The 13824-nt window shown below is 42.2% G+C and overlaps 1 protein-coding gene across 1 annotated transcript in view; it reads right to left on the minus strand.

Annotated features, from left to right (window-relative positions):
• TTLL5 (tubulin tyrosine ligase like 5) overlaps nucleotides 1-13824 on the minus strand; it is a 118741-nt gene that overhangs the window by 74910 nt on the left and 30007 nt on the right. The window contains exons 16-22 of the mRNA XM_054400474.1: nucleotides 11208-11249; nucleotides 8235-8348; nucleotides 7375-7466; nucleotides 6698-6760; nucleotides 5231-5269; nucleotides 4175-4320; nucleotides 2845-3136 (exon numbers count right to left, since the gene is read on the minus strand). Coding sequence (XP_054256449.1) covers nucleotides 2845-3136; nucleotides 4175-4320; nucleotides 5231-5269; nucleotides 6698-6760; nucleotides 7375-7466; nucleotides 8235-8348; nucleotides 11208-11249 — 788 coding nt within the window. The remainder of the gene's footprint in view (nucleotides 1-2844; nucleotides 3137-4174; nucleotides 4321-5230; nucleotides 5270-6697; nucleotides 6761-7374; nucleotides 7467-8234; nucleotides 8349-11207; nucleotides 11250-13824) is intronic.

Below are 13824 nucleotides of genomic sequence, written 5' to 3' on the forward strand. Positions count from 1 at the left end.
ATGGATTTGTGGGCGTCTAGCTTGCTTAGATCATCTTTAAGCCAGTCATCCTTGATGAAGGGAGAGTCTTCCTTCCTCCAGACTTTCACTCTTACCTCCAGGGACTGGGATTCCTGAGGGTCAGTCTTAGCAGTAAAGACTAAAGCAAAATGGCAGTCAATAACTCCATCTCTGTATCCATCACCAGGGAACCCACCTCATTCAGCAGCAGGTCCACATTTGTCCCTAGTTTTCCTCTCCCTACTGATGTATCTACTTTAGGAAGCCCTTACTGATGTCTTTCAATTTCTTTGCCAGATTTAATTCCAAGAAGGCCTTAGCATTCCTTGTTGCATCTCTACATACTCTGACAAAATTCCTGTATTTCTCCCAAATGGCCAGGCCCTTTTTCCACATACTGTAAGTTTACTTCCTCCATTTGAATTTTCCCAGCAGCTCCTTGCTCATCCATGCAGGTCTTCTACCTCCTTCCTTTGATTTCTTACTCACAGGTGCACCGATCTTGAGCTTGGAGGAAGTGGTGCTTGAACGCTGACCCAACTCTTTTGGGGCCCCTTACCTGCTAGTAACCAATGGGATTCTTCCAAGGAAGAGGACAAAATTATTTCCTCAAGTCCAAAGCTGCAATCCTACCTATTGCCCTGCTACTTCCTCATCTGATCCTGAACTCCACCATGTACCCAGGTCTTTAGTTCTTCCTCTTTATTCCCCGTGCTGCATGCATTGATGTACAGGCATTTCAGAGGGATAATCAAGCAAGGTGATTTCCCTGAAGGGGTGAAAGAGGATCCACCAGTCACACACATCCTTGAGGTGGTTGGCCTTCTGGCTCTCATCATGGAAGGTAGCTAGCAAACATTTGCTGCTAGTGAGGTAAGCCTGGCTTATTCTCCAGCTGGATGGGATGGCATGAGCACTGCCATCTTTTACCCTGTTCTCTGAGTCCTCCATTCTAAAGCCCATCTCACCAAGTTGGCCAGCATGCTGCCAATGATTCCCTTGCCTCTTCAAGAGAGGTGTATTCCATTCCTCCCTAATAGGTTATAATCAAAGAATGTCCCATTGTTATAAACACCAAACCCCTCATGATGGCACCAATCACACAGATGAATAATGAATATCAAATCCTAGCTGTGTCTGGGTGTCCTCTTTCCTCCACCTGGTAAAATGGAGGAAAAGACATCTTGTGCACCAAAGTTTTTCACTCACACTCAGAGGGGTTCATAGTCTCCCTTCATTGTGTCCATGTTCTGGCTCAGAGCATCATTCACACCCACATAGAAGAGTTAACAGGGGCAGTAGTCAGTGCTCTTGACAAGATGTAGCACTCTCTTGGCAGTGTATTGAATCTTTGCTCCCACGAGGCATCATACCTCTTGTGACTCCCTCTCAGATTAGCAGAGGGGTGCCACAGGGAGCCCTTTAACAGAGTCACCCACTACAAGCATACAGAATTTCTTTTTATGGTATCCACTACATGCTGCTGGTGAAGTTTCTCCATGTAGAGCTTGCTAGTGACTGTCTACAGGTGTCAAGGCTTCAAAATTGGGTTTTGGTGGTTAGATGATGGAAGATGAAGCAGCGTCCTGCTTTGGCTCCTCTGCCTGTTGACACCACAAGCAAATCTCTTATCAATGACCAATCAGATGAAGCCAAGCCCAGCACAGCCATGGAACCTGAGGTCACCACAAGCCTTACACATTTCTGTGGTGAATCCCAATAGCACTGGATGCTGAGCAAGATTCTGTCAGGAACACTAGAGAGAGCTTAAGTTCCTGGCGGCAATCAGTTATTTGCATAGATAGAACACAGCATTGCTATGTTTGTCCTCAAAACAGGTTTCAAAACTCTTCCCTGTCATGACAGCAAATGTCCTTGCTACAAGAAGATATCAGAACAATATTCAAATACAGTTGATAGATCCTGTCAGAAACTGAACTAAGAAAGCAACAGCAAGCAATTTTATCTACCTTCAGACATTTTTCATAGAAAACTTAATGCTACTTATCTAGATGTAAAATCCTCCTACATAGATATCTAAGATCACTTTTCCTTTTTGCCCTTTATGTCCACCTGCAAACAGACAGTTTAATTAACCACATTTAAGGAGAGGATCACACTTCTAAACACGTAATAGGATCCTGGTAGCCATTATCCCATAGAATCTCCTCCAGCACCTCTCTTTTTCAAGTAACAGAGCCATATATCAGAACAAACTCTGCTCTACCATGTCATACTCAATAGTAGGCAGTGAGATGTTCCAGTAACTTGTCACTCAAATGACCTCCTATCTTGCTCTCAAGAGGTGGTGACAGTAAGCAGAGATTATTATTCAAAGTAAAAATTGTATCACCAAAATAAAAGAACAAAAATGAGAAAAACTAATTTTATGGAGTGGCAGCAGTGAGCTATTCCTACCCAAACCTTCTGGGATAGTTTAACATATGTTCATACCAACTTCTTTGGAAATGCAAAGAAGGAAAAGAAGAATTCTAGAATTCAATAGCAGGCTTCCTACACTAAGAGTGAGAAGCATTTTAGAAGCCTGAGTTGATCAAAGAACAGCTTACATCACCAGATTAAAGAGAAGCAACGGAAACTATGGCTTATGCTTTATCCTGACCCAGTAAGTCAGGCATTTAGGTAAGCTGTCAGTCTCTGCAACTGTCTCACTTCTGTGCCAACTTCATGTTAAGGTGGCTACATTCTTTCCTAGGCCTCTTCTCTAGGGTACTCTCATCTTCCCACGCTCATTCACAATGTGGCATTAAATGTACACCCTCCATATTTTAACCACTGTTAGCTGCTAGTCAAAACTCAAGGCACTGTGCAGAAATCTCTCACCTCAGGTTTCCATGCTTTTGAAGAAAGTGCAGCAAATTAAACTGAGATTCTGAGCCTGTTTTTTGAAGAAACGGCTCTCCTCCATCTCCAGTTTTCTTGTCAAGTGTTTTTGGCAATCCTTCCTTGCAATTGGTTTCCACCAAATCAGAGAGCTTTGCCTTGCTTTTCACTTGGGTCTCTGAAAGAGAGCTAACAGTTCTTTCTAGCTCTTCATCTTCATCTGCATCCACCTCCTCTTCCTCCTCACCTTCTGTGTCTGATTTGAGGGACACGTTTGTGGATTCTGATGTCCCTGTAGTAGAAGAGAAATTACCTATGCTGGTTAAGAAAGAAAGAAGTGGGGAAGACAGTCCTGCTATTTACACCCTTTGGTTTACTTCTAAACTCTTTTCTGCTATGACAAAAAAATCACCATTTTAGAACAGCAGCTTAAGTATAGCTGCCTTTTATTCATCTGTGTCTTTCTGCTTATGTATTAAACAGTTGCAAAGCTCCCTTTCCCAGTATCAGAGAAGAGGGACCAAGATTCTTGTCTGAACTGTAAAAATGAAAAAAATAATCAAGGAAACAAGTGTTTTTCTATATTTTATCTTAACTTACATATATGCTAGCATATATATACACTCATACTTAGAATATGTGTATGATATATATGTGTATATATATACACACACACACACTATGTGTGTATATATACACACACACACTAATTTTTTTGCACTTGTGTCAGAAAAAAAAAAAATCTACAAAAATCTAAGCTTCCACACCTGCCAATAAAGACCATACACCTTAACACAGCACCAAAAAAATCAATTTATAACATATAATCTCTCCCACTGCAGTCAGTACACACAGCTACTAGAAAGAGTTTGGATAATGGCTTCAGGAACATCGTCTTGAAGTCCATCCATCTCTGTGCCCTTCAAAGTTTTTCCCACATCAGCTGGGATAAGAAGGTTTGCTCTCTCTGCAACAGCTCAGAGTCACTGCTGTGTAGGAGAACCAGCCTGGAAGGTTTCATTGTTCTCTGAAAAGTTGGAGGACTATAGAGGCACACATACTGCTGAATCCTTGTACCCAAACTACAAATGCAAGCTCTTCAAGAAAATCTTGATTATCAGAGTCATATGTGGAGGCATGGAACTGCAGGAACAAAACTCTAGGCACTAAAAAGGCAGGAAGCTCAGAAGAGGAATGAACTGAAAACTACTAACAATTTATTAGCTTCAACCTGTGAATTCCTTTAGAACAACCCCATTCACACACATTTCAAATGAAGAAGTCCTTGCTTGTTTTTGACCAGCTACTCAAAGACTCTGGCCTTGCATACCTGTTGATCTTGTCCGTGCTGCTCTAGCCTTATCATGACATCGCCGGCGCTTCCGTAGCTCCAGTGAAAGAAGCTTTCTCTCATAAAACAGAACATGAGAATCTACAGCTTCCAGCCTCATATCCAGCCTTCCACTAAGACCTGCTCTGGGAAGTATAACACAGACACACCTCAATCTCCCTTTACACCGCCTTAGACAATCTCCCTGATGATACAAGAGACTCAGTAGATTAAATTTCTTCAACAAACAGTTTTCCTGAGACAGTGAAGAAATATTTCTGACCAATCTAACTTTGCTCTATTTAAAGCCTGCAAATATTTGCAGAACATCAGCCCTCAAACCCCCAAACACACTTATCCAGTGTCACACTTCTATGACTGAGTATCTGTCCATCATGCAGCTGCTCAAAGCACAACTAATAGGGAAAACCGAATTGCAAGAGGACAAAACAATGGAGAGGAGTTGGAGAGAGAATGCATAGACCTGAGGTCAGTCTTCTGAAACTTTTGTGTAGGCAGTTTGTTTTTCACTGTTTAATCAAAGAGAAGAATTTTAACATAATCTAAGTAAAAAATGGCTACCTTTCTACAGGTTCTGTCTAAACTAAGGCAGAAGTCCTGCCAGCTTCCTTAAGGGAGGCAGACACAACTTTCTGCCAGTGCACAGAAGTCCTTTTTGACATAAGTGGGAACATCCACAGAAAATTTCTCTTGCTCCATTTATCTTTCAGATCTGGCAAAGTGAATATATAGGTAATTAAATCCAAACCCCTCATGCATTACAAGATCTTTTGAGAGAGCTCAAAGAGGAGGCACATCAAGATGATAGAAATGCCAAAGTAGGACATCTAAGAGGAGCAATCCTAAGGTCCAATCCAACAAAATTTAAGCTGCCCATATGCTGGGAATAGTCTTTGCTCTTGTATTTACTTTTCTAAAATTAGTTTGACAGATTTCAGGTAGAAAAGGTGCTGACCCAAGACTTGGAAGATAAAGCTGTGGAAGTCTAAATTTAGACTAAACTGTTCAAAGTAAAGTCATTAAGAAGCCATTTACCGGGACCTTCCAGTGATGAAGTCTCTTTTTGTCCTGCCCCTACAAAGCAAAACAGGCAAAAATTACTTTTCATTCTAGATCATTGACTGCATTAAAGCCTTCAAAATCTTTCATACGTACAAAAGAAAAGGTAAAAGTTACGCAATTCCTTGTGAGATCAATATTAAAGGAGAAAAAAAAAAAAGAAAATAAAAGGCTCCAAAAGGTAAAATCTGAGCAATTGTTCTACAACTGATGCTTGTATCTGTCTAGCTTAAATTGGAGGTGGTGTCATTTGGAGCTACCCTCCTAATGCTTCCCTGAAAGCACACAGCAAGGAAAAAAAAAATACTATACATTGGTGATGCAGGAAGAGCTTCTGTAAATATTGTCTCTTCAGTCAGCAACCTTATCCTTAGTCTGTAGTTACTTTATTGTGGATCTCAAATTTGGGTAAGAAGAAACATTGAGAAGAAAGGGCATAGTTAGGGGTGTTGGTGCCTCACTACAAGAAAGGCATTGAGTTGTTGGAGCGTGTCTAAAGAAGGGCAACAAAGCTGGTGAAAGGTCTATGAGGAGCAGCTGAGGGAACTGGGATTGCTTAGTCTGGGGAGGAAGAGGCTGAGGGGAGACCCCACTGCTCTCTAGAAGTACCAGAAAGCAGGTTGTAGCAAGGTGGGGGTCAGCCTCTTCTCTCTAGTATCAGGTGATAGGATGAGAGGAAATGGCCTAAAACTGTGCCAGGGGAGGTTCAGGTTGGATATTAGGAAAAAATTCTTTACTGAAAAGAGTGGTCAGGCATTGGAATAGGTTTCCCATGGAGGTGGTGGAGTCCTCATTCCTGGAGGTGTTCAAGAAACGTGTGGACATGGCACTTCAGGACATGGTTTAATGGCCATGGTGGTGTCATGTTGACGGTTACACTCGATCTTAGAGGTCCTTTCCAACTGAAACAATTCTATGATTCAATGATTGTGAACATACAGTGAATGCTGTTGTGCACAGCTCTCAATGGAAGTTCAGCTGGCAACATGATCCGTCATTTTCACCCAAACAGGCATCAAATCATGCTTGCACAGGCCAAGAGATAAGGATACTAAACTTTTGGACTAAATTTCAGCACTTACTTTACTTGACAACAAGCTCTTATGTGACTTCAAATTTGAAACAAAAGGTAAGTAAGGACCACCCATAATCCCTTCAGAGAAACCTAGGTGTTTGAAGGCTTTTCAAGTCCACAGTCATCTTTTTATGCCAATGACTTCCATGCCTTCTGTGTATTGTCCTTTTTGCCCTTGGATTCAGAAATGCAAGATGTAAGAGAGTGAGAAACCGCCACAGTCTCTGGCACACCAGAGTAGAGATGCACAACTATTGCCAGCCCTGTAAATCACAGCCCAGTGTTTGTAATGTTGGCTAAGTGAGGAATCAATCCTTTTCATGCTGCTTGTGCCTCTTGCCACCTTTCCAAATAGAAAAGCTGTCTACCTTTCCTGAAACAGACGAGTGGCCAGCATGTAGTTCATTGATGTCTTGTGCTCTAAAAAGGATCTGAATAAAAACAAAACACAGGGTGTATCAAGATAAAGCTCAACAGAGTGAAAGGCAGCATAATACCAAAATAAGTGGTCTATAAAAAACATCCTCTAAGTGGATTGAGACAATATGCTGTACCATAAGAGAAAAGAGAAAAGGAGGAGAGCAATCACTTCTCAGCTGAAGTTCCCGGTGAGGCAAGAGACACAGAGAAACATTACAGACTGCAAAAAAAATTAGGAAAGTGTAATACAGTACTACCCACAAGATGAATCCCATGCTGTGCTTATGGCCTAACGACAGAGCTCACAGTATGCACAGCTCTAGGATGTAAGAGTGCAGAGCAGGAACAGATTATCTGAAAGCATTTTTATTCTGCAAATCTGCAAAAGCAACATCAGAAACAATGCTTCTAAATTTAGAATAGGTGAGGTGCAGTTAGGCAAAGCATCAGCAGTTAAAACCAGAGGATCAGAATAAAGCATCCTCAACACTAAAATAAACCCTACCAAAACCCTCAATATGTGTCTCTGATTGCTAAGTTGGTTGATCTACACCGGACTAACAGTGTAACCCTCAACACACAGCATCACTTGGACACTGCAAGTCTATTGCGTTCTCATTCTTACCCATAAAGGTCCCACGTTAACGGGGTGGGGAATATCCGGACGAAGCCTCCTCTCCGTTCATTCTCCTCTCTCACTCGGCGAAGAACTTTTATCTTGGAGAGGAGAAGAAAACAGCCACCAAAATAGACACAGTGAAAAACAACTAGAAAGATCTCTGAGTTTCAGAGGACAAGACTATTACTTCAAACCTAGGAGTGGGCTGGGTAGGTAAGACACACTTAAATCATTTTATCTTGCATCTAAACTCCAAAAGAGTCTATCACAGCTTGAAGCACATACATGTGCCTGGAATGATGGAGGGCAAGGGCAGTACCAGCAGTAAACTCTGCAGTTCTGTTTCAAAAAGTACACATCACAGAATCACAGAAACATTCAGGTTGGAAAAGACCCTCAGGGTCACCAAATCTAACCATTAACCCTACTCTACAGGGTTCACCACTAAACCATATCCCCAGGCCCCACAGCCAAACCACCTTTAAACATATCCAGGGTTGGTGACTCAACCACCTCCCTGGGCAGCACATTCCAGTGCCTGACCACTCTTGCTGTGAAAAACTTCTTCCTAAAGTCCAGTCTAAACCTACCCAGTTGTAGCTTTAGGCCATTCCCTCTTGTTCTATCACTAATTACCTGTGAGAAGAGACCAGCACCAGCCTCTCTACAACATCCTTTCAGGGAGTTGTAGAGCGCAATGAGGTCTCCCCTCAGCCTCCTCTTTTCCAAACTAAACAGCCCCATCATGTTTTTCACATACATGCACTTGCTCTTTGCTGAGCAAACAACCACACATGGGGGTATTACTACATTTTACCTTGCCTCTCATGCCAAGGTAAATAAAAGATATTTAACAGCCTACTTACCTCCTCTATAGAGAGACCTAGCACAGAGCTGCCTTGCCTTCCTGTTGCTTTTTCCCTGCTTGAGGGCACAGAGGTTTTAATTTCAGCATCACTGGCAGACAGAGGACGAGTACGCTGCAGAGACAGTGTAAATCCAGATTTCTCCCTTTTCCTCTTAACTTACTTTTTGGGAAAAAAAAAAGTTACACTCAAATTCCAGGGCTTCATTCCCAGCAGAATCTACACTCCACAGTACTATAGCCAGAATCAGAGTTCCACACACCTAGTTTCCAGCACAGCAGGACTTGCAATTCCGGCATCAGTGCCAGCATTTACACCCCTGATACCTTCCAGAAAAACACAAGACATACCCAAAAGCACCAAAGCCACAAATTCACACCAAAAAAATCCTCACCCACAGTGCACTAGAGTCAGCATTCACACTCATAGGCCCCAAATACACTTGGATTCACACCTCAGTAGTACCAGAACCAGACCCTCTGTTCCTGTTATGTTCCTACACTAGAACAGAATTGTAATTCACCAATGAGACAAAGCTGCAAGAGCAAACACAGAAATTGAGTTTGGCACCTGTCAGTCTTTTGCTACTATGCTATAGGATCCGAACTTGCTACTTCTCTCATGCAACAGACAGATCCTCTGTGTGTGTATGTATGTAGACACATCCTGCAAACGTGCATGCACATGCAAATTTCAAAAAGGACAAGACAATCCAGAGACAGCCTCTCCAAGCTCACTCTTAACCTGATGGGTAGTCCTGATCAATTCTAACAAAGGACAGGAATTCTGAGTGCCTGCAAATTAGCAGGATTAGAAAATCTTAATATGCCATCAAGACTGAAATATTTGAACATTTTCTGAATTACATTCTAGCTGGTCTTATACGCAGCTCAGATGAACTACCTCTGTAAAAAAGGCATTAAAAGAGTCCAGCTGAGAAGGTCTCATGCCTTTACATAAAATTTGTATTTTCTTTTAGCACTATACTGAACAAAAAATGTACAGAGAGCCTTCCTAATCTAGAAACAACAGAAAAACATGGCAGAAACTTTAAGATGGATATGCCCAGAGGAATATCCCATACTGCTTAAATAGAAATAAAACTCATGGCAAGATCAAGTCCTATCTTTACTTGTAAGGGCTACAGGAGTGGAATTCCATTCTCTCTATTTCATTAGAAACTGTATGCAGTCATTCCACATCTGCAGACAAAGCAACTGCAAGAGTAAGACATTGCTCTAGAATGGGCTGTACTGCAGTGACTACCACAGAAACATCCAAAGAGAAGACAAACACAGCAGGTGCCATCTGAGACATTTTGTTAAGAATGATGAAAACTGACTAAATAAAACTATCTGGATGAGAAAATAGCATTCATAGAAGAAATCAAAATGCCAGTAGTCAAATGGGTTTGTTTGAGGGTACTGTTGAAAAGCTTTAGCCTTTCTTCTTAAACTTTCCTCCATTTCATAAGCAGCACTTAACAACTTTGCTTAATAACTTCCTCTGAACTCTCCTGCTAAGTAACATCTTAAAAAAAAAAAATCCCAAACAAAACAAACTAAAAACCCCCAAACAACCAAACATTTCCTGACACTACCCATAACAATCACCACCTGAGAACTGTTTGCCAGAGAGAATATTACAGGAAATTTTTCATCCTATTACATGAAAGGAAATCCTTCAATGAAATATTCTGCATTGTCTTGATACAATGGAGATTCTTTCATTGATTACAAACAGAAAATGTATACCTACACATTAGCAGCTCTGGCTCCTATGACTAGTGAAGCTCTGGCTACTATTTAAGAACATACTACACTACTGTCAAAATGCTGGAGAAAAAAAAAATTAACTCTACTAAGCCTTCTGCACAAACATTTCTTTTCAGTGTTTCCCTGCAGAAATCTCTCTGGCTGTAACACCAAAAAATCTTGTTTTCTCTTTCTCCCAGCTTATCTTTAAAAGCATAGATAAATCAAATTATTTTGGTTTATCTCCAAATTCTGCAAGCATCTCTGGGTTCCCACATCATGATTCTAATTATACTAAGCACTGAGAGCAACTGGCACAGAGATCCTTCCTATTCTTTATGCAATCTCATTATTCAATAAGACTCTTTTCTCTTGGCTTCAGCTAAACTCACACATAATGACATAAATAGCAGTGCACAGAATGAATTAGGTTCTCAAGATGATTCCATCTGTACTACCTTCCTTCCTGCTGGGAAATTTAAAAAAAAAAAAAAAAATTAGAATCATTGCTCTTACATTTGTGCAGAAAGCCCAGAAGCAAAATAGTGCCTACTGTGTCCCCACACAGCCAGGTGCTTAGAGTTGTAAACTAACATTGATTTGTCCATATGTCTTGCAAGGAGGGTGCCAAACATGACATTTAGAAAGGTGGATCAGTCTGACTTGCACTAACTGTACCTGTGCATCTTTCCATTATCTTTAAGAATCTCTTCTTATCTCCCTATCTATTCTGGCCCAGTTCACTGTCAAATTCTTGTAGTTCTCTTCAGATGACTGTCTTACAGAAAATTATGACTTCTGTCACTACAAATTCACCTGTGCTGTCCTTTTCATTCAGACCTATTCCGTCTCCATTGTACACAACACAGCAATTCCTCCCTTTTAGTGCTGCTGCTTTCACCAGCTCTTCCTTTGGGTTTTGTACTTCCCTTTTCAATGGCCTACCAAATCCTGTGCTGCCACTGTCTTCATCTGATAACTGGAGTGACAATTTTAAACATCTATATCCAACTTCTTTAAAATGTTTAAGGGATTTAACCCAGCTGCCTTTGCCTCTCAGCACACCTCACCTACTCTTTCTTTAAGCTGCTAGAACTGATGTAAAAGTTTTTTTCCAAGCTTTGTTCGTCCCACATGGAAATTGTGCCAAAAGTGTTGTACAAGGTAACATCTGAAATTGTGTTCCTTATATTGGTGAGGGGAGCCAAAGGCTACTTACCAATCTGAGGTTTGCTGTTTGTGACTGTGCAGACACAGGACGCTGCAAGAGACACACAGAGAATAAAAACCTTGTGTCCACTCAGATCCTATCAGCCCTGCCCAAGCTGCAGGAGTCACAAGTACCCTAAAGCAAAAGGGTAGAACTCAACTCCAGGGATACAGCTAACAGCCTCTGTCATGTCAGTTCAGGTATTCCTCACATACTCCATAGTTGCATCCTGTCCCCATTCCAGATGCAGGACTAATTCTAACCTCAGATATGCTCAGCTGTGCAGAATGCATCTGGACATACACAGAATTTTCACAGAATCACAGAATCATTAAAGCTGGAAAAGAGCTTTAAAATTGAGTCTAACCACAACCCAACCAGCACACAGAAAAGAACTCTGCAGAAATTAAAATTTTTGTAAGAGCAGGGTCACCCAGAGGAAAGCATTTGCTCCGTTGTGGTTCAGGCCCAGCTCTCAGGTGAGCCCCACACAGCTGCTCACACAACTGCTCCCCTAACCCCTGGTGGGATGGGAAGGAAAATCATGAGAAAGAGGCAAAGTCCTGTTGGTTGAGATAAGGAGAGTTTAGCAGAATAGCACAAAAAAATGGGTAAAAACCCACTCAGGAAGAACAATCATACCAATGAAATAGCATCTGAAGTGAGTGAGACAAAACAGCACTGACTAAGATGGCTTGGCCCTTTATAGCCTGAGCCTGACCCTGCCCTGACTGATATGGCTTGGCCCTTCAGCCTGAGCCTGCCCCACCATGCCACAGCCACCTGCTGAAAGCCCCTGCCCCTGCAGCCCTTCCCTTATCTAGTGGGCATGACATTTACTATATCAAGTACCCCACTGGCTGATTCAGCTGCCTATCCTGGCTGTGGCTCCTCCCAGCTTCTTGTGGTGGAAAAAAAAATAAAAAAAACCCCACGAAACAATTAATAAAATATCCACCAAACCCCAAATGACCCTATCCTAGCTGAACCCAGGACAGATAGGAATGAAGGAAAAACAGATGCTGTCAAATACAATTGTTTATAGAACACAGGGGATTGGGAAAAAAAAAGAGTAAAAATCCTGGAATTCCAGAAGCCATTTCACTTAAATATCTCGATGATATTCTAATTATTGAAGTAAAACAGGATCATAGAATCATAAAATGCTTTGGGTTGGAAAGGACCTTTTAACTCCCCTGCTTAGTAAGCAAGGACATCTTCAACTAGATCAAAGCATGTTCAATCTCACCTTGAACTTTTCCAAGGATGGGGCTTCTACCACCTCTTTGGGCAACCTCTTCCAGTGTTTCACCAATCTCAAGGCATGGTTTAAAACCATTACCCCTTGTCCTGTCACAACAGGCCCTACTAAAAGGTCTGTTCCTATCTTTCTTGTAGGCACCCTTTAAGTATTGAAAGGCCACAAGGTGGTCTCCCTGGAGCCTTCTCTTCTCCAGGCGGAGTAACCCCAGCACTCTCAGCCTGCCCTCATAAGAAAGGTGTTCCATCCCTCTGATCATTTTTGTGGTCCTCCTCAGGATTCAATACACGTTTTTCCTGTGCTGAGGACCCCAGAGCTGGATGCAGTACTCCAGGTGAAGTTTCACCAGAGTAGAGTAGAGGGGCAGAATCACCTGCCTTGACCTGTTGGCCATGTTTCTTTGGATGCAGCCCAGGATATGGATGGCCTCCTCAGCTACAAGCACACGTTGCAACTCATGTCCAGCTTTTCACCCACCAGTATCCTCAAGGTTTTCTCAGCTCCTCTCAATCCTCTCATCCACCAGTCTGTATTATACCAGGGGTTAACCTGACCCACATAGCTTTGTTAAACCTCACGAGGTTCACACAGGCCAACTCCTCAAGCCTGTCCAGGTCTCTTTGCATGGCATCCCATCCCTCAAGTGTATCAAATGCACCACTCAGCTTGGTGGTGTCTGCAAACTTGCTGAGGGTGCACTCACTCTCACTGCGTAGGTCATTGATAAAGACATTAAACAGTAGTAGTCCCAATACAGACCCCTGAGGGACACCACTTGTCACCAATCTCCATTCAGACATTTAGCCATTGACTACTATTCCTGTGACCATCCAGCCAATTCCTTATCCACTGAACAGTCTTATCCATCAAATCCATCTTTCCAATTCAGAGAGAAGTATGTTGTGAGATGCTGTGCCAAAGGCCTTACAGAAGTCCAGACAGATGACATCCACAGTTCTTCCCTTGTCCACTGATGTAGTCATTCCATCACAGAAGACCACTAGGTTGAAAAGGCAGGACTCACCCTTGGTGAAGCCACAATGGCTGTCTTACATTGCCTTCCTGTCCTCCACATGCCTTAGCACAGCTTCTAGGAGGATCTGCAACATGATCTTCCCAGCTACAGAGGTGAGGCTGGCAGTTCAGTAGTTTCCAGTTTCCTCCTTCCTACCCTTTTTAAAATGGGTGCAATGTTTCCCTTTTTCCTGTCACCAGGGTCTGCACCTGACTAACATGTCTTTTCAAAAAAGTCACAGAAAGTGGCTTGACAACTACACCTCCCAATTCCCTCAGGACTCAGATGTATAACATCAGGCCCCATGGCTGGGCTGTTCAGCCATGCCACCTTCTTACAGAAACACCCAT

This window comes from Indicator indicator, chromosome 4, assembly GCF_027791375.1.
Source record: "Indicator indicator isolate 239-I01 chromosome 4, UM_Iind_1.1, whole genome shotgun sequence".
Lineage (NCBI taxonomy): Eukaryota > Metazoa > Chordata > Aves > Piciformes > Indicatoridae > Indicator > Indicator indicator.